Source organism: Populus trichocarpa, chromosome 1 (assembly GCF_000002775.5).
Source record: "Populus trichocarpa isolate Nisqually-1 chromosome 1, P.trichocarpa_v4.1, whole genome shotgun sequence".
NCBI lineage: Eukaryota > Viridiplantae > Streptophyta > Magnoliopsida > Malpighiales > Salicaceae > Populus > Populus trichocarpa.
In genome coordinates this window covers 21167277-21188198 of record NC_037285.2, presented here as the reverse complement: position 1 = coordinate 21188198, position 20922 = coordinate 21167277, and the positions used below count along the sequence as shown (strand labels likewise).

Genomic DNA, 20922 nt, shown 5'->3' with positions numbered 1-20922 from the left:
ACCTTTGGTATTGACCCTTGTTAGTTGTGGCTCCTTCCTCATCATTCTCAAGTCTGTGCTTTAGATCAATAGGTGTTTCACATGGTCTGCAGTCAACCATTCCTGTTTCCTTTAGAAGATCAAGAATATACTTCTGTTGAGAGATAAAAATCCCTTTTTCTGAATGTGACACTTCTATGCCAAGAAAGTATTTCAACTTCCCCAATTCCTTGATTTCAAATTCTGTTGAAAGTCTCTTTCTTAATTTATCTCTTTCCACAAAGTCATCACCTGTTATTACAATGTCATCAATATAAACAATCAGAATAGTAACTCCCCCTGAAATGGAGTGTTTGATGAACAAAGTATGATCTCCTTGGCTTTGCCGATATCCCATAAAAACCATGGCTTTGGTGAACCTTTCAAACCAGGCTCTAGGAGACTGTTTTAAGCCATAGAGTGCCTTCTTTAGTCTGCAGACCTGGTTGGGAAGAAGGGAGTGACTGAATCCTGGTGGTGGATCCATATAAACTTCTTCTTCCAACTCTTCATATAAGAAGGCATTCTTAACATCATATTACTGCATCCACCATCCAAGATTAGCAGATAAAGAAAACAGAATTCGAATGGTGTTCATCTTAGCAACTGGAGCAAATGTCTCTTGATAGTCTATCCCAAATGTTTGTGTAAATCCTTTTGCAACTAGCCTGACTTTATACCTTTCTAGGCTGCCATTAGCTTTATATTTCAGGGCATAAACCCACTTACACCCTACTGTTTTCTTCTCTTTTGGTAACTTAACTATTTCCCATGTTTGATTCCTCTCTAGTGCATTCATCTCCTCTCATGACAGTTTTCCAATTCTCATTTCTTATAGCCTCATGTAAGGTTTTTGGGATAGATATGGTGTTTATTTTTTAAAGAAAGGCTTTGTGTGATGGTGAGAACTTTTGAAATGACATAAAATTAGCTATAGGATATAAGGGATTCTTAGTGCATTCTCTCTTCTTCCTTTTCTAATACCAATTGGCTGATCAAGGTCAGGAATAGGTAGAGATGAACGAGAAAGTTCATTACCTTACTCTGGTTCGGATTCTTAGGCTTGCAAGAGAGTCAAATCATGTTGTATCCTTCTTCTATATACTTGAAGAGGTCTGTCAGCAATAGTTTCTCCCTGTAGAGTAATATTTGGAGACTCACAGTATGGTGAAATGGGAGATGATTGTTGCCTAGATGGGATTTAGAATGAAAAAATGTCAAAGTCATTGTTAGTCTTATCTTCTGTGTTGTTTTCCTCCCCCTGTAGGATATAAGGGATTCTTAGTGCATTCTCTCTTCTTCCTTTTCTAATACCAATTGGCTGATCAAGGTCAGGAATAGGTAGAGATGAATGAGAAAGTTCATTACCTTACTCTGGTTCGGATTCTTAGGCTTGCAAAAGAGTCAAATCATGTTGTATCCTTCTTCTATATACTTGAAGAGGTCTGTCAGCAATAGTTTCTCCCTGTAGAGTAATATTTGGAGACTCACAGTATGGTTAAATGGGAGATGATTGCTGCCTAGATGGGATTTGGAATGAAAAAATGTCAAAGTCATTATTAGTCTTATCTTCTGTGTTGTTTTCCTCCTCCTGAAGAGAAGATTTGTCGAAGAAAGACTGATTTTCATTAAAACTTACATCCTTTGACACAAGAAATCTCTTTGAAAATGGATGATAACATTTGTAACCTTTTTGTGTGATGGAATATCCTATGAAAACACACTTAAGAGCTCTAGCATTAAGTCTATCTCGTTGATGTTTATGAATGTGAACATAGGTGACACACCCAAAGATCCTTAGGGGAATTTTAGAACAAAAATTATTCTTTGGAAAGAATTCTGACAAATAGTTTAAAGGACTTTTGAAACCAATAACTCTTTAAGGTATTCGATTTATCAAATACGTAGAGGTTAAAACTGCTTCTCCCCAGTAATTTATTGGAACATGATGTTGGAAAAGTAAAGCTCGAGTAGTTTCAAGGAGATGACTATTTTTTCTTTCTACCAACCCATTTTGTTGGGAAGTATTAACATAAGATAATTGATGAATAATCCCTTCTTTTTCAAAGTATGGTGATAAATTCTTATTAAAGTTATCCCTAGCATTATCAATTCTAAAACCCTTAATGTTAACCCTAAATTGATTCCTTATCATATTTGTAAAGTTCAGAAGGATATGACTCACATCAGATTTTCTTTTAAGAAGGTAAACCCAAGTCATTCGGGTGCAATCATCAATAAATGTTACAAAACCTTTTGCTCTTGAAATATTAGGAATGTTATATGAACCCTATATATTCGAGTGAATTATAGTAAATGGAGACACAAATCTTGAATCACTTATAGGAAAAGGCACTCTATGGTGCTTTGCAAATTCACAGATTTCACAATGAAATTGTTCAACATCAAGATTTTTAAATAAAGATAGAAACATGTTCCTAAGAGTCTTAAATGATAGATGTCCTAAACGACGATGATGATTCCAAACATCAGTTTTATTAGAATTAACTGAAATGAATGATAGAGAAGGGGAGTTACTACTGCTGCCTTGCACTCCAAGCATGTACAGCCCATCATTGACTTTTGCTTGCCCAATCGTCCTCCCCATAGCTAGGTCTTGAAATATGCAGTGATCAAGGAAGAAAGTTACACTACAATTTATGTCTTTAATTAGTTTTCGGATAGACAACAGATTTGCAGTAAAATTAGAAACATGTAATACTCTTTTAAGAGTAAATACAGGATTAAGAGGGATTGTTCCATGGCCTACAACTGTGGTTGGAGATCCATCAGCCACTGTGATTTTCTTACTGCTAGGACAATGTTGATATGATGTGAAGGCATCTGTAGAAAAAGTCATATGGTCTGTTGCACTTGAATCAATGACCCAAATGCTGGAATGGTTCTTGTTTGAGGCACTAAAGACATGAGAAATTGGAATTTTACCATTTTGAGCAAGAGAGCATGATCCAGATGGTTTCTCCATTGTGTTGAGTAAGATTCTTAGGCATTCAATCTCCTCTTTGTGGAATCCTCTCACCTCTAGGGTGCTAGACTCATGTGCTGCCTCTTCTGAATTTGTTAAGTGTGCATGTCCTTTTAAATGGTTCCATTTGTATCCTCCATTACGCCCCATCCTTGGTGGTTTTCCATGGAGTTTCCAGTAGGTCTCCTTTGTATGACCTATTTTGTTGCAATAGTTACAAAACTGATCATCCTTAAAGAATTTTCTCCCTTCAGTCTTCACCACTTTTGCACCATTCATGGCATCATTTTGGTTTTTGGTAGCATCATTTAGGTTTCTGCTATTAGTTATCATCATAGCAGAACCTTCAGTATTTGGGACCTTAAGCATCACAGTTCTCCTTCCTTCTTTAGCCCTTATTACTAAAAATACCTCATTGAGTGAGGGCAGAGATTCCTTTCCAAGTATTTGGACTCGCATTTGATCAAATTCTATGTTGAGTCCTGCAAGAAATTCAAATATCCTTTCTCTTTCTACATAATTCTTTAAAATCACAACATCATCACTACACTGCATCTTAAAATCCTGATAATAGTCTAATTCCAACTAGAAACTTTTCATAGTATTGTAATATTCAATAACCATCATATTACCTTGTTTGGTCATTGAAAGCTTCGTCTTAATCTCATAGATTAACGTAGCATCCTTCACTTTAGACTAAGTCTGTCTCACTGCATCCCATATGTCTTTTGCTGTAACCAGAAACATACAAGGCCCACAAACTTCTGGCATAATAGAGTTCCATAGCCATGACATAATCATGGAGTCTTCTTCATCCCGGAGTGTAAACTTTAGGTCTTTTGGACTAGGAGGATTGTCCATCAAATGATTAATCTTTCCCTTTCCTTTGAGAAAGGTTTTTACTATCTATGACCATTATAGATAGTTTTTTCCATTCAGTCGGTAGGATGACTGTAAACTCTAGAATTCCCCTGATATTTGGGTTTCTTTTGTAGTGTTTTCAGACATGTTTTTTTCAGATCTAGACAAGTCTGCTAGAGTAAGTGACTAGAATTGTCAGGACAGATGGGAATGGAAGAGGAGAAATCCCAAATTTAGAGAGAGACAGGCTAAAAATAAAATATAGGCTCGGTTTAGGCTTTGATACCATATGGAGAGTTGTTAAATTCTGACTTCTCACTTTATTTCAGAATGAATTCTTGAATATATACAGCATCTACATATCTATATTAGGACAACTATTAACTACACATAAATAGGTATTATTGCTAGGTTCTGATTTATAGGAAAGGATATCTGACTTTCTATTTTTACTCCCTAGAAATCAGCTTCAAATCTGCCTTAATTACTTAAGAATCTTCTACAAAGACAAAGTGCTTCCTTGAGGTATACCTTTGACTTGCAAGTAAAACTTGTCATCCAACTAAAGTACATTGCGCTTCACATGCTCAGTGAGATTGAAAAGAAACCGTTCCTTTTTCAGATACCTCCCACACCCCTACAAAATAACAGAAGACAAATTTTCCAGCAACAGTTAGCTTTTGACAAGAAAACATATCTACAATAGTAGAATCTTTATACCTCGGCAATTAGGTCAACCATATATGTTTGAAAAAGTGATTGGTTTGTTAACCTGTTAATATAATAAATGAGATCCGACTGCCAAGTCTATTTGCAAAAGGGGCTCAAGAAAAATGAATCAACGAGGAAAATGAATTGGTGGTTAATGGAATTACTGTTCTCAGGGGCTCATATGAAGTAATGCAAGTGAAAATATAAGAAACTCTACGCTTTATTCAACATTGAAGGATCATTTCTGTTGGCAACACTACTACAACTTTTCTGTTTGATGCAGCCAATGATACATGATAAGTGGAGCGCTCCTCTTTTATATTTCTTCTAAAATTGGATCCATTTACGATTTTATTTACTTCGGAATATTAGCTTGTTCAGGATCTAGGCTATTAATCCTCTTCCATGTTCTCTTCTCTCTTATATTCTATGTTTTTCTTCCTATAGTAACCTCGATTACTAATCACTACGGAAAAGATCCTCCCAAAACATATCCTTAATCCATTCCAATTTTAAATACATCAAACCCTAACCAGAATTCCTATCTAAAATCCCTAATTTCCCAACCACCCTAGCCCACCACAAACTCTTCGTAGGACACAAATCCAAATGTGCCCTAATCACCTTCATCTCTCCTTCCCTTTGGTAAGTCCATAAGTTAATTTTATGGTAAGGAAACTGATTAGGATGAACTTGCTAGACAAAGAAAGTACAAGGAGAAATTAGCAAGTTCTTGAAGATTGGGGATTGATATGTTAACGAGTATATAAGTTGGAGATTGATTTAAAGTTATCTTTTTTATCAGTTTGGTTGAATGACCTCCCTTCATGAGAGTCTCTTTCATTAAATAGAAAGAATTATGATTTACATTCCATAAAATTTGCTACTATTAACTATAATCTCGGCCTAATTATAGAAAGCTAATTACACTATGATTACACAAATATTTACAGTTGTTTTCTTGACATAAATAACAAATATGTATATGAAAACTAATGATTCTACTGAAAAGGACCATGCTAACATCCCTTCTCAAATTGATGCAGGGTGATCAAGAAGCATCAATTTTCCAACTAGAAACTGATGGTGTTGACGAGTCATTGATTTAGTAAACACATCAGCGATTTGAAGGTCGGTAGAGATATGTGGAAGAGAAATAACGTGAGTATCCACGGCTTCTTGAATAGAATGACAATTCACTTCGACATGCTTGGTACGCTCATAGAAAACAGGATTGGTAGCAATCTGAATAGCACTCGTGTTGTCAGCATGAAGAAGAGTAGGAGTAGTCTGGGGAAATCCAATTTCTGCAAGCAGTCCACGAAGCCAAACAGCCTCAGAGCAAGCAGCTGACATGGCTCTATATTCAGACTCAGTTGAAGATTTGGAAACACGATCTTGTTTCATACTCTTTCAAGATATCAAGGAATCACCAAGAAACATATACCAACCTGTGATAGAGCAACGTGTATCAGGACAACCTGCCCAATCGGTATCACTAAAAGCAACAATACGGATAGAAGAACCAGCAGGGTAGAACAGGCCACGGCTAGAAGAGCCAAGTAGATATCGAATGATGCGACGAACAGCTACCAAATGTAAATGACGAGGAGATTGCATAAATTGACTGACTTGCTGAACTGCAAAAGAGATATCAGGCCGAGTAATAGTAAAATAATTCAAGCTGCCAACTAATTGCCAATATAGAGTTGGATTAGGCAGAAGATCCCCGTCATCACGTTGAAACTTAACATTCACCTCCAAAGAAGGATCCACCGGAGAAGAATCTTGAAGACCAGCCAAAGCAATCAAGTCATGAGCATATTTATGTTGATGCACAAATACACCCGAAGAATAAGAATGAACTTCCAATCCCAAGAAGTAAGTAAGAGAACCAAGGTCCTTCATGTGAAAGCAATCCTGAAGATGGTGCTGAAGGTTGCTAATCAATAAAGAATCAGTGTCTGTAATGACAATGTCATCGACATAAACAAGAAGGAGAACAAAACCAGTAGATGTCATGCAAAGAAATAAAAAGGAATCATATTTGCTTTGCACAAAAGAGAAGCGAAGCAAGGTAGTACGAAACTTGTCAAACCATGCTCGGGGAGCTTGTTTCAAACCATAAAGGACCGCTTCAACTTACACACAACTGAGTAGATGATGAGAACAAACCAGGTGGAGGTGCCATATAAATATCCTCTTTAAGATCACCATGGAGAAAAGCATTTTTTACGTCCATTTGATGAAGTGGCCAACCCTGGGAAGCAGCAATGGCAATAATAGTGCGCACTGTAGTCATTTTGGCTACAGGAGAAAAAGTCTCCTCGTAGTCCACACCATACTCTTGTCTATTTTCAAGAGCAACCAACCGTGCTTTATATCGATCTAGAGTTCCATCAGAGCGAAGCTTAATCGAGTACACCCATTTACACCCAATGGGCTTAACAGCTGGAGGACAAGAAACAAGATCCCATGTATGATTATCCTGAAGAGCTTGAAGTTCCTCCTGCATGGCTTTCTGCCAACACTCATGCTGGACAGCTTGTGAGTAACATGATGGAACAATAATAGTGGATAGAGTAGCAGAAAAATCATACCGATCAGGAGTATGAGATACTCTCGTAGAGCGGCGAAGAGCAGGCTGATGAGTAGAAAGCTCAGAAGCAATCTCAAGAGCAGTATCAGGTGGTGGGTCGGTCTCAAGAAGTTGCAAAGTTGGTCGACGTCTTTCATACACAATTCCAGGCTTGAACCGCTCAAAAGATAACACAACCTCAAAATGAGGAAGAATAGGAGCAACAGAGGAAGATGCAAGATGAGTAGGGAAGAAATATTGATTTTCAAAAAAGACAACATTTCTAGAAATACAAAATTTGCCACAACTTAGATCATAACAAACAAAACCTTTGTGAGAAATATTATAACCTAAAAAGACACATTTAGCAGACTGAGTAGAAAGTTTGTGTCGTTCATGAGAAGGCAAATGAACAAAGCAAACACAACCAAAAGTATGCAAGTCATAATAGCTAAGAGACTTATGATGTAGATGATAGTATAGGGAATCAAAATTTAACACATGTGATGACAATCGATTGATTAAATAAACTACAGTAGACAAGGCTTCAATCCAGAATTTAGATGGTACAGAAGACTCAATCAATAAGGTTCTAGTGATATCCAAAAGATGACGGTTCTTACGCTCAGCAACCTCATTTTGTTGTGGTGTACATGGACAGGAACGATGCGAGACAATACCTTTCTACTGTAAAAAATCATGAAATTCATGTGACATATATTCCCCACCCGAATCGGATCTTAATACCTTAATACCAGTAGAAAGTTAAGTCTCAATATAGGCAAAAAATGACTTGAAAACAGAAAAGACCTCAGATTTGGAACGAAGGAAATACACCCAAGTAAACCGACTGTAATCATCAATAAATGTCACAAAATACTTGTAATTAGCATGAGAAATAATTGGTGTAGGACCCCAAACATCACTATGAATAATATCAAAGCATTTTATAGCACGACTGTCATGGGAAGAAAAAGGAAGAGTTTTACTCTTGCCTAATTTACAGGTAGAACAATAAAAAAAAACATCATGAGAAGAAAATTGAGTTTTATTTCCCAACAAACCAGAATTCAACAATTGAGACAAAACAACAGAATTTGGATAGCCTAAACGTTTGTGCCATACTTCACTCTTATTTTGAATAGTTGTACAAGCAAAAGATAGACAAGGAGGAATGGAAAAATGTAGCGGAAATAATCTTCCAACTTTAGCCCCTTTCGCGATTACCTTCCCCGACACCTGATCCTGCACAAGACAGTCATTACGAGAAAAATACACATCACAGTTATCATCCACCAATTGACCAACCGAAATAAGACTACTAGACAACTTTGATGATACAAAAACATTCTTGAAAGTTGGAGTGATATCTCCAACCTTAGTAATGGGTATATGACCACCATTAGCAACCTGAATTTGTGATGAACCATGATACTCACGCACATTTTTAAGCATACTAGATGAGTTGGTCATATAATTTGAGGCAGCAGAATCAGCAAGCCAAAATTAAGAATTGGAATTATTACCTTGTAGCCCCAAGGCTGAAAAGGCTGTAAGAATCATCTGTTATACCATTTCACGAGTAAGAGTACTGGATGCAGCTGTCGTAGATGAGTTGTCGGACACCACAATTTGAAAAGCATTTATTCTACGGTTTTGAGGACGGGTGGGGCAATCTTTGATAATATGACCTTGCTGTTTGCAATAATTGCATAACTTCTTTCTACAATTATTAGCAATATGTCCATATTCTTTGCAGCTATAGCACTGTATATTGCTCATATTCCGACCCTTTCCTTTTCCCTGAGCCGCAAAAGCAACTGCAGTTGAATCGTCCTACTTGAAAATGCCTTGTGTAAGAAGACGCTGCTCTTCGCGCAGTAATTCCCCAAAACAAACATCCAAGGAGGGAAAAGGATCTCGGTTCATTAAATTTGAGCGAGTAATCTCAAATTCAAATCGCAATTTCATTAAAAATTGATCGCGTTTGCTTTGCTCATGAACCTGTTGAACAACAGAGAGAGATTCGACCGATATTTTAGCATAAATAATATCAGTATATTCTGCCCATAAATTCTGAAAACCAAAATAATAATCTTGAATGGAAAGATTGCATTGAGAATAATTAGAGATATCGTTTTCTAATTGAAAACATCTAGCATTGTTGTCTTGATAGTAAACTTTCTTCAGGTACTCCCACATGATTTTTGTTGTTTTATATGGCCTTAGATTAAGAACAATAAGAGGATCAACAGACCCTATAATCCAAGACATTACCCGAGCATCCTTGACCTTCCATTGAAGCAACTTTGTAGAATCGGTAGGGGCTGGATCACTGCCATCCACATGACCCCACAATTCTTTCCCTGTGACAAATACTTGAAAATGAAATTCCCAAGCGGAATAATTCTTTCCAGTGAATCGAACACTAAACAAATCAGAATTGTTTGATGTCATTGTTTTGACAAACCAAAACAAGAGGAATCAAAGAAAATCCAAAACCCAAAAGACAACAAAGAATCAAAGAAAATCCAAAAAACAAAAAAAAAAAAAACCAAAAGCCCTATGTATCTAGGACTGACCAAAACTCAATCAAGAAAACCCAAGAAAAACTAAGGCAAGACAATGGAATGCAGATTCAAAAGTGTAGCACTGATACCATGTCAGTTTGGATGAATGATCTCCCTTCATGAGAGTCTCTTTCATTAAAGAGGAAGAATTCTGATTTACATTCCATAAAATCTGCTACTATTAACTATAATCTCGGCCTAATTATAGAAAGCTAATTACATTATGATTACACAAATATTTACAACTGTTTTCTTGACATAAATAACAAATATGTATATGGAAACTAATGATTCTACTGAAAAGAACCATGCTAACACTTTTTACAATTAAATTACATGTCAAAAATAAAACTAATAGACACAGTGACAGACAATATTGATTGAGTCTATTGGCCTTGTTTGACAACATCTGTATAATATAGGGTTCAAATGACTCAATTAACAACACATGAGATAAATTGACAGATTGCAAATAACACAAGGGCCAAAATATGGTTTCAAGAGCAAGAACAATATTTCCTATAAAAACTACTTTGACACCCTCTTTCAAATCTGAAAATTATCAAAATACACTTATCTTTTGGAGGAATGGAGAAACTATAACTACAGAATCACTTATGACTTAAAAGACTCAAAAACATCCATAACAATGTATTAAAGTTGTTCGACTTCACTGTGGACTTTAAAAGTGGCAAAACATGATTGGAGGGTAATTTACTTTTTTAGGATTTTTTTAACTTTATGCTTGTTCGAATTTAGGATAACACAAGGGTGAACTTATGCGTTCAGCCTTATGCAAGGAAGCAGATACAGCTCTATGGAAGCCGGAATGTATGGTAACCTAGTAACTTCCATTCAACAGAAGGCATCACAGCCTTCTTATATCATCCTAGAAACAATAAGACTTCCAACAAGAAGAGCAACGCAAAAGCCATATCAACATCTGCCATAACAACACACTGATTAAAATCATTATTTCAAGTTTCAACCAATATATAACAGGAAAGGTACTGAAAAGAAACTTCATCCCATGTAAAATTTACAAATGGATTCTATTGAATTTGCATTTGGGCAAATAAATTCATTATTGAAAATAAAAATAATTTTTTATGCTCAGGTTGTACGGAAAAAACTTATAAGACCAGGAAAGAGGGTAAGAACAGAATCATAACTTCATGAAAGACTAAATCATAGATAACACGTACCTTTTCTTCTTCAGCAGCAAGATCAAAATCACCATCTTCCTAAATCATAGAAGATACAAGTGAGCATAAATATCAAATATAAACCAATGACACCATTTATTATAACACTGACAAAAAAAAATTAAAGGAAAAACAAAAAAAAAAATGTGGTGAGCTAATGGCAACATCAAAGTAATAGGGGTGCATAGATTTTGGACACAACTCAGGGTCAAAAGGTATTTTTTTTCAACAGCTGACCATGCTTCGCATAGGTAAGCAAATGCAATGCAAGAAAAGGGACTTGGTTGAAACTTCACAAGGCAAAAGGCAAAAAATATTCGTATTTTCAAAACTATTTATGTAACGCAAAATTAATGCATAAGTAAGCTTACACGTTTAGTGTAGGACAAAGGCAATAATTATGATACAAGGTACATTTTTCTATTTTGCTATGATAGACAATATTCTTGCAATTTACACACAAATTTTGCTTGTCAATAAATCTGACACTTCTCCTACAACTAATTTATTTGCAAGGTTAGCATTGTTTCAAAATCTTGCACTAAAATGAAATTTTATTTGATTAAGAAACCAAAAAAAAAAGAAGTCAGTAGGTAACAAGAAATTGAGAAAAGTTACTTCCATCAATAACTTTAAGATGCAGTTGAAAGCATTTGTAAATTAGAAACATAAAATGGTATTATAATGAACTCAAATCATTATTGAGCTGGAGGAAGGGATTTTAACACTACTACACAATTCATATATGAATCTTAGCAATTATTAATTGGTCGCCTGTACATCTCAGTGCAAGTGGATCAGAAACATTTGTTTGTATGGGTGTTCAAACACTGAGCAAGACTAAGGCAAAAGGCTATAACAATAAGCACAACACAAATGTACATGTGGTGTGGTAACAAATTAAAAAAAAAAAAACCACCATGTAAAATGGTATTTAGGGTGTCCAGGGAATGAAAGACCACTGGAATTTTGCAAGGGACAACAAGTGTCGAAAATGTAACAGAAGTTATAGGTATCAATAGCTCAACTCAACTAAACCTCGATCCAAATCTATTTGCAGCTGTTTAGATGGATTTGATTCCTCCTTCCATTACACAAAGCAGTTTGTCCTAATATATGGAATCAAATGCATCAGAAACAACAACGAACACATTCGGCATCATAGTTGATCTTTTATTCAGATCAATTACAAACTAGCATGACTTATGGTAGATATCATTATAGTCAAACACTGATGACCCTAACTTTTCTGGTTCTTTCAACCGTGTGCCTTTCAGAACAGCATGAGTATCATGAAGAACACTATTCACAGACTTGAAATGAATGTTCATACATGACAGAATTAGTAAAGAATTGTGCTTCTCTCTGCATTCCAAATGAGTAAAGTTCAGAAGTGGATTTTTTAGTAGGCATTGTTGATGATGTTTTAAGATTTTCCATCATCCTTACTCCATTTTTCTTTGGAAGAAGCCTGAGCTTTGAGAAACAAAACAACCTGCATCCTATAATACTTTCAACACTAGCTTTATCCGAGCACTGATAGTTATGATCTTTCAAGCAAGAAGGGGGCCTATTTCTTAATTTCTCTCAAATTGAGTTCTTATGATAATATATTTCATGTTTCCCATGCTCACTTTCAGTGACATAGAAGTTGGCTAGTACCAGTGGCACAACCAGAAATGAAAAGAACCAATATATCCATTTCTATAAAAGTAGTGTTTCAAATCATTTACAGCACCATTGCATTTATATAAACCCTTATGCAAGCCTGCAGTCTGCCCTGGCACATTATTCAGCATTCGAGTATCCAAGCAGCATGAATAGTGTTTATCAGACAGAAATAGAAACCCAGAAGCCTTCAATTTATGCATACATTGCTTTAGTGAGAATTTTTTTAACTTTCTTAGCCCAATAAACTTGGCAATATTTCTCCTTAAGATTCTCCAGTTAGCAGGACTTCCTAGCAAATCAGGAGGGACTGCATTTCTACAAACAATCCATACAAATGACACTACCTGACTTTTTGAGCAATAAGATTTTAGCATCAGTGTCTAAGGATCAATGGTTTCCAGAGTTTTATCACACCGTTCATTAACAAAAACTATGGAATTTCCCTGAGAATTATCTCTCTAAACCATCCCCCTAAAAGAGAATTGTCCACAAAAAAAAAAAAAAAAATTCTTGCAAGCAAAAGGAAATTAAACTAGTTTGAATTTTCACACACACCTCTCAGACTTCACAGAGGTCCCAGGATGAAAACTTACCTCAAACACTGAGTTTGAATTTTCCATGGCATTTTGATTTGATGATGAAACAGAGCAATGCCTCTGCATTAATCTTGAATGCTTTCAGCATTGAGTTTAACATATAAGAACCTTAAACAATTTAACAAGGGAAAGATACCTAGGAAGGAAAATAACAATAAATCAGTACACTGGTCATAGTGGTCATTTTGGATCCATTCTGCATGTAGTATATTCCTATCTTTTCCTAAAGTACCCATAGTTTTGCATAACCTACATGTTTGTGTTTTAAAAGACCGAAAAGCTTCTCCTAAATACTACCTAGTTTATGAGCAGGAGAGAGCAATCTGTGGCAGCAAGCAGTTTCAGATATTTGGTTTGTTTGGCAAGACAGAAAATTCAGGACTGTTATTTTTTCTTCAAAAAGCTCCCTTTCTAATCATTAGTTTAATAGAAAGATCACTTGGCTTCCTCAGGGTATCCTCTATCTGAAACTTTCTGAAGTTCAGAAAGCATGTTCATATTTGAATCACTTCCCTAGCTTCCTTATAATTGTCGTTCACAAAAAAGAAAGAAAAAACAATCAGTGTTGAATTAATATCATCTGATGGAAACTCTGACTCTGAGGAACCCTTGTCTATGGATTGGCTTGTATTGGATCTCAAATCTAGTGAAGACACTTTAAAACCGGATCAGATGGAAATTTTCTGCCACAAAAGTTTTGTTTTGGTTATTGACAGCGTGGCTGCCGGATTGCATTTCACTGTATAATATTAGAGATTCTATTGGCATTGTGGTATTAATATAATACATTTCTTATACTTGTTTATTCAGTATCGCACATTCATAGCAGCCATATCAAGAAAGAAACAAAAGTTAAGGAAATATAGAGAACCAGTCTTACAGAGAATTACAAAATGGCTTGCAAATCCTCCTTCCCTACCACACCCATTTGGAGCCTAACAATTTCAAGGAACTTATATCCATGTTTGCTCCAACTAGGCCTATAAACAATCTAAGCCAACTATCTCATTGTTCAATCTTGGCTCTAGCCGGAAAATATCACATTCACATTGAAGTTTCATGTAGGCATAGTTTAAAAAATGTTCTTCACTTCACAGAATTGTTTTAGATAGAATATTGCAAATAGAGTCTAAAAATGATTAAAGAGTAGAAAAACCTAACCAAGTGGTCTGTTGGGCTTGGTTTATATGTTCATAGTAGCCCGATGAGGTGAATAACATGAGGATTTATAAACATAAGAGGTGGTGCAAATGTTACTAGAAATCACTGAAGCATGGTTAAGAAAACAAAATAGTTAAGAAAACTCTTAACAGCACAAAATATTGCATGTAGAGCTTGACTCACAGGCATGTGGATCTAATGAGACAAAAGCCTTTGCTGTAGGAAAGTGGCATTGATGGAGCATTTGTATCTTCATCAGATATGCCAAAAATACTCTGAATAAGAGACTTTGAACCAGCCAAATTAGGCTTCAGGCACTTCAGTACATCTAAATATCATTAAGGTTATACAATAACCAAGAAAACAGGAGCTATGTTGGGAGTTTGTAACAAGACGACAACAGCATTGAGGCAGCATCTGCAGATACAAAAAAACAAAGAAAAAAATCTGATTAAAAAGAAACTAATTTGAGGAAACCATCTGTACAGACCATGGACAGAAAGCTATAAACAAACATGATCTTTAGAAGAAATTACCTTTCCAGAGCTGTGACTGGAACTGTTACTGAATTCAACCGGAAGCCTCTCAGGTGAGCTACCCCCATTTATAGAACCCATAATGTAAAAAATCTTACCACCAGTTTGTTCAGCATCCAAAGGCCTTCGCTTTTTGCGGCGCTGCCATCCAAATGGCTTTCTAGATCTCAATCTACTGTGACACCAGCCTTGAAGAGCCTCATTTGAACGCCCTTCACTGTTGCCGGCAGCCGGTCCAGTTGTTTCGGATAATCTCCCAAATTCTAAAGCTTCGATTCACTTTTAGTGATAGATTATTGAATTATTTTATCTTTGTTCAAAGATTAAAATTAAATTTTGATGGTGTTCTTGAATTTTAAAAGTCATTCTAATTGTATTAATAAAAATTTAAAAACAAATAATTTATTCTCGATAACAATAAATATTTTATTGCTTTAAAATATTTTAACAAATAAATACTTTATTTTTTATTTTAATTTAAATATTTTTATTATTAGTATATATACTAAAATTTTAAATTAATATTATCTATAAATTTAAATATATATTTAGTATATATTAATATTCTATTATTATATTTATATTAAAAGCATAGTTACCATTAATTTTTATTTTATAGATTTAGATTTATTTCAACTCTAAATTTTTCTTAAATATATTTTATATTTTAAAATAAAAAAGGTTAATATGTTCCGTGTTTACTATTTTTATTGTTGTAATTTAAAAACAAAAAAAAACACATTTACATGTGACTGTAACCAAAAAAATATATATTCATTGCAATGAGATAAGTTTTCATGAATAAAAATCAAGTTATTTTAATTTTAAAAAATTTAAAATTATGTGAAATCTAATATAAAAACATAAACTATGTGTTAACTTAATAGTTTTTTCTACATGGTTCAGAAAAAACAAAAACAAAAACTACCATGATTTCCAAATCAACTAAATTTATTATTTTTCTTTAAAATAATATTATTTTAATTTATTTTTTTTAAGCTACCATTATTTTTTAATCAACTAAAGGTATTGGTGAAGAACGTAATCAAACATGAAAAAAAAAAAAAAAAGACTATGAACCTTGATAAAAAATTTGCAAGATGCAAGGTTACAAAATTTGTATAGATCATACGAAGTCACTATTTACCCTCGTCAATAAAAAAGCAGCGGGTAACCATCTAGTTTGTAGATCAGTGGTAAAAGCTTGGAATCAAAAGATTTACTCCATATGGTCTCAGATTCGAGCCCTACTTCATATGGTCTCAGATTCAAGCTCTGTGATTACTCATATGATAGTCACTGAAGGCTTACATGGTCGTTCGCAAGCTGGCCCGGACATCCACGTTAAACTAAAAAAAAATAATAATAATAAAATAGCTGGTTGTTCGTTTTTTTTATACACTGTTCGAAAACACGGTACAAACAATATTCCATAAAAATTCAATTTTTTTAATTAAAAATTTAATTTGTTTTTATATATATTTTAAATCATATTTAAAAAAACAACCACACCACTTAATACATTGATCACGTTTTTAAGAGACATTTCTGCTAAATGAATGATTACTGGTACAAAAGACTTGACTCTTCAAATAATGAAAACAGCCATTAAATGATTTCTCAAAAATGATGATGCTGTAAAATTAGTTGCAAGGTATTATAATTAACAATATATTTTAGGGATGAACAAAAAAACCGAAAAACCAATTAAACCGAGAAAACTGAAAAAAAAATAACTGAAAAAACTGAACCGAAAAAAAAACCAATTAAACCGATTAAATTTTTAAAAAACCGGCCGGTTAGGTTCGGTTTCGGTTTTGCCGGTTCGGTTCGGTTTCGGTTTTATAAGCAAAAAACCAAACCGAACCGAACCAAACCAAAACCGACAAAAAACCGGAAAAAAACCGAGCCAAACTGAAAAAACCAAGCCAAACCGAAAAAACCGAGCCAAAACAGAGAAAACCGAGCCAAAACCGGAAAAACCGAACGGTTTTTGCCCTAAAAAACCGAACCGAAACCGGTCGGTTTGACCCGGTTTCGGTTCGGTTTCGGTTTTTTTTTTCAAAAAAAGAAATTCAGTTTGGTTGCTTTTTTTTTATAAAAACAGAACCGAACCAAAAATGATCACCCCAACTATATTTTAAGGGAAAAGGTTGCCCCCGAAAAAAGTGATCACCTAGGGGGCAAAAATAAGAGTAGAAACCACATTATAGAAGACTCAATGATCATGTCCATTACATTCATGCATGAAACAATGTTTATGACAAAAGAAACAACCTTAACATCAAAAAGATCTGCTTCTTCCTTCCTCAACTTGCATATCAAAATACTTTCTACTAATAAATTTATCAAAATAATATTTTTTATTTTTTAAAATTATTTTTTCACAATCTGAAAAAAAAAAAAATTAATTTTAAACCAGAAAAAAAAATTTAAAAAAACATAGATTCAAAACACACCTAAGACCATCACATAAAGGAGAATTTAGTAAATTGAGGTAGATGTGGACAAAGATCATTGAATTTTGAAATCAATTTAACATGATTTACAAGTGACTATATTTTGTTTAATATGCTTCATCACCACCTTCTTTAAATATAATACAAATTACAAACCATTACATATGGTATGGTAATAAATTTTCTTGATAGCCATAGCAAAGCAAGGCCATCTTGCAAGTGAATAGTGAAAGACAAGCACAGAAAACTCACCAAGAGAAAAAAGCGAAGCTTAGGCATGCAAAACACAATGTGCAATGGGCATGAGCGCCTTAGGTTCTAACATCAGGTCAAATTGCTTTAAGAACAGAAGGTTGATTAATCACCTTCAGAATATACAAAGAACAAACCCAGAAAATAATTTTCCTGACTGTTTCACAAAGGAAAAGGGAAACAGGAAGCATTCTCCTTTAGAGAACCTGATGATGCTCCCACCCTCAAAGCAAAGAAAAAGAATTCAGGAACCCCAACCTGACCTGAAAGATATTTGCCAACTTTCTGGATTCCAGCAAAGAAAACCAAGACATTGCAAGCAGGTGCAGAAACAATGTGAGAATAAGAACCCTCCATCGAAGAACAATATGAGATATAGGAAGTTAACAAAAATACTGGACAGCTGTTTCAATTGATCAAGAGCTTCCAAACAAAATGCCACACGTGTATGGAGAATCGAACCCTTGGACCAATATGCCATGCAGAACATGAAAACTAGTTAAACTCTAGATCACTTGCCGCAGCCCAAAAGAGACTCTAACATAAAGTTAAAAAATTCTGTCCAGTTAGCAACAAAGACACCCAATCATGTATCCCAAAGAACCATAAATAGCCATGTATCCTGCCAAAATGTTGAAAATATTAATAAAGCACACTCCGTAAATTGAGAACTAGCAGGCAACTAGTGCAAGAAAAAAAAGAGATTACCCTCTCTCTTGTATAATAAGATATGAAAACAGGGTAACCAAAACAGTCATTTCCATTTAAAACAGCAACTAATCCCGAAGTGACAAGAAGCAGACCCCAATAGTAGAACCCACATCATCAGTACTCTCCAAATGCTAATTTGACATGAAACTATCTTCAGTACTTGTAATTTCCTGTACAAAAAATCAACGAAAAATTGGGCAATGGTTTCACAACTGCTTACATATAAAATAAGGAAACTCAGAAGCAATAGTGGCATTCAAAGAGAATTAAACCCAACTAAAATGTGCATGACAAGCAAGCATAAGGTCCATTAAACCAAGAGACAGAAGTCAGCATTTTAGGAACACAAAAACAGTCGAACATCCACGCCTGATAAAACTGATCTACTAGATTTATCCAGCGAGACAATGACAGAGACAGCACATCTTTGATAATTAACTTAAACGTTTTGCAGGCAGTAACAGCAACACCACCAGCTCATCACCTGCAAGAGGACACACATTCCATTACTGCCATGCTAACTGTGCAAAAGAAGACAGTCAATTACCAAGTATCATACCTAAGTATGAAGTCATTCTATCCTGAACGAAACCCTGAAGTACGACGCTCATAGGGTCCTGAACGGTCACGATTATATCGATCACCTCCAGGACCTCCACGACTACCACCATCCCTATTACGCCCACCAGATCGATCTCCATTCCGATCAGGGCCATAGCGACTACCACCACTACTGCCGCCGCCGCCAGAATACCTCTCATCTCTGCCACCATACCTGCCACCTCTTGCCCCTTCACTTGGACACTCCCTAGCAAAATGCCCAGGCTTGCCACACTTAAAGCACTCTCCACTGTTAGATCCACGCCCACCTCCATAGTCACGATTCCTATCACGATCATGCCCACGGTCACGGTCCCGGTCCCTATCACGGCTGCGATCACCATCAAGATCCCTGCTTGAACCTTGCTGAGGCTGGGCTTTATCAACAGTGATGGTTCGGCCATCTAAATCCATTCCATTCATCCCTTCAATAGCATCTTCCATTGCTTTCTTCTCATCAAAAGTGACAAACCCAAATCCACGAGAGCGTCCACTGAACTTATCAACCACTACCTAAACCATGGAAGAGAAAAACGCATCTGTGAAGATATAACACCAAAAGGGATTTTACTAGTTACCATGAGTCGGGCAATTAGTTAATAACTCATCAATTTCAGCATCATCCTCTCCGAGGATAGAGGATTTTTATTTTTATTTTTTTGCACAAAGAGAGCATGGCTATAAAGAAACAGCTAGGAATTTTCTCAAGGAGTAATTAATAAGAAAAAAGATTACCTTAGCTTCAAGAAGATGGCCAAACTTTTCAAAAGTCTCCTTTAAACCTCTATCAGAAGTAGACCATGAAAGGCCGCCAATAAAACAGCGGTACTCTAACTCTTCTGACATGATCTCTCTTTATCCCAACTGCATATTTTGTTTTCAGAAAATTATACTGTCAGTTTGAAACCTAAATCCATTCAAACTCATATGAGTACGTACATATATTTCTAGATCTAAAGCTAAGCAAATAAGAAAAACAACATTCAGCCAGAAAAGGAAATAGATTTTCAACTTTAAACCTGTCGAGGAGGAGGAGGAGACAATCTGGTTTTTGGGTGAGCGCAAACCCTAATAGAGAAGAAGCAGATAGATATAGAGAGGGGAAGCTGGAAAGCAATGGGAATAGACGAGGTGGCGTTGGAGTTGGACTCGTCAACTTGTAAAAGGATAAAAAATAGAATCGTATTTTGAAAAAAATATTACAGTAAAAAGAATAATAAAATATAGATAAAATTACTAATTGATATTAGAAATAGTGTAATTACATCCAACATTTTATTTATTTTGTTTTTTTATTTAAAATTTTTCATTTTATATTCTGAAATTTATAAATTAAATAATGCTTTATATTCTCACTGACATGTAAAAAATCAATAAAAAAATCAAATTATTTACAAAATAATCATTATATTTTATTTAATAACTAAATGACATATATTCACTTATACTTATATTAAATATTATATTTTTATCAAAAAAAAACTACTCACCACTTTCTCTCTTTCCTTTTTTACTCATCTTTGCTTTCAGATAAAATAATTCACTAATTCTCGCACTTAAGAACAATTTCATATCCATATATAATTGTTATAAATAATAATAACTAAAAAAATCATACAAACCTAGAGGACAAAGCCCTAGAACTTAGAATTAAAAACTGAAATAATTACTCAAAAAAACTAAAATTAGATTAATAAACCATGACTTATTGATTATATGAATCAAGAATCAAAAGTTTATCTTTTTGATAAGTTTTAAAGAGTTCAAAGAAAAACTAAAAGCAATATGGCTCGCACAATTTTTATTTAAATAAAAAATGTTTTTCACATCCAAAAAATAAAAAGTATTTATATGTTTGACTTAAACAAAAATAAACCCTAATTAACTATATGTTTAAAATTAAATCCAAATAACTATCTGACATAAAGATATAGGTAAAATAAAATATGAAGTTTGGGTTTTATATAAATAAAAGCTCAATTCGTATATTTCTAAATAGTAACTTAT

At 34.7% G+C, this 20922-nt stretch overlaps 2 protein-coding genes across 6 annotated transcripts; both read right to left on the bottom strand.

The window, feature by feature from the left end:
• Positions 1-8184: 8184 nt before the first annotated feature.
• Positions 8185-14612, bottom strand: LOC112326270 (uncharacterized). Of its 3 annotated transcripts, none has more exons than XM_052447619.1 (5): positions 14541-14612; positions 13194-13256; positions 10930-10968; positions 9432-9520; positions 8185-9158 (listed from the first exon to the last, which is right to left on the bottom strand). In XM_052447619.1, the coding sequence occupies exons 1-5, from the start codon at positions 14544-14546 to the stop codon at positions 9125-9127; spliced, it is 231 nt and encodes a 76-aa protein (XP_052303579.1). In that variant the 5' UTR covers positions 14547-14612; the 3' UTR covers positions 8185-9124. The 3 variants fall into 3 exon arrangements, with proteins under 3 accessions (XP_052303579.1, XP_052303572.1, XP_052303573.1); XM_052447612.1 differs by having other exon boundaries at positions 9432-9582; positions 14541-14606; XM_052447613.1 differs by lacking the exon at positions 9432-9520.
• Positions 14613-17663: 3051 nt separating this feature from the next.
• LOC7473016 (glycine-rich RNA-binding protein RZ1A) lies at positions 17664-20098 on the bottom strand. Of its 3 annotated transcripts, XR_008060371.1 has the most exons (6): positions 19935-20098; positions 19651-19779; positions 18875-19428; positions 18593-18799; positions 18313-18485; positions 17664-18226 (listed from the first exon to the last, which is right to left on the bottom strand). XR_008060371.1 is itself a non-coding variant. In XM_052456575.1 (4 exons), the coding sequence occupies exons 2-3, from the start codon at positions 19759-19761 to the stop codon at positions 18892-18894; spliced, it is 648 nt and encodes a 215-aa protein (XP_052312535.1). In that variant the 5' UTR covers positions 19762-19779; positions 19935-20098; the 3' UTR covers positions 18544-18799; positions 18875-18891. The 3 variants fall into 3 exon arrangements, 2 of the variants coding, with proteins under 2 accessions (XP_052312535.1, XP_024445826.1); XM_052456575.1 differs by lacking the exons at positions 17664-18226; positions 18313-18485 and having other exon boundaries at positions 18544-18799; XM_024590058.2 differs by lacking the exons at positions 17664-18226; positions 18313-18485 and having other exon boundaries at positions 18544-18799; positions 19928-20057.
• Between the last annotated feature and the right edge of the window lie 824 nt (positions 20099-20922).

Bases quoted from the DNA above. Each gene is read 5' to 3' on its own strand.
- LOC112326270 (XM_052447612.1), bottom strand. From the start codon at position 14,590: ATGCCACTTTCCTACAGCAAAGGCTTTTGTCTCATTAGATCCACATGC. The intron at 13,257-14,540 runs GTGAGTCAAGCT...AGATTAATGCAG, and splicing joins CTCATTAGATCCACATGCCT to AGGCATTGCTCTGTTTCATC. The intron at 9,159-9,431 runs GTAATGTCTTGG...GTTGTTCAACAG, and splicing joins GGAAGGTCAAGGATGCTCGG to GTTCATGAGCAAAGCAAACG.
- LOC7473016 (XM_052456575.1), bottom strand. From the start codon at position 19,761: ATGTCAGAAGAGTTAGAGTACCGCTGTTTTATTGGCGGCCTTTCATGG. The intron at 19,429-19,650 runs GTAATCTTTTTT...TCCATGGTTTAG, and splicing joins GCCATCTTCTTGAAGCTAAG to GTAGTGGTTGATAAGTTCAG.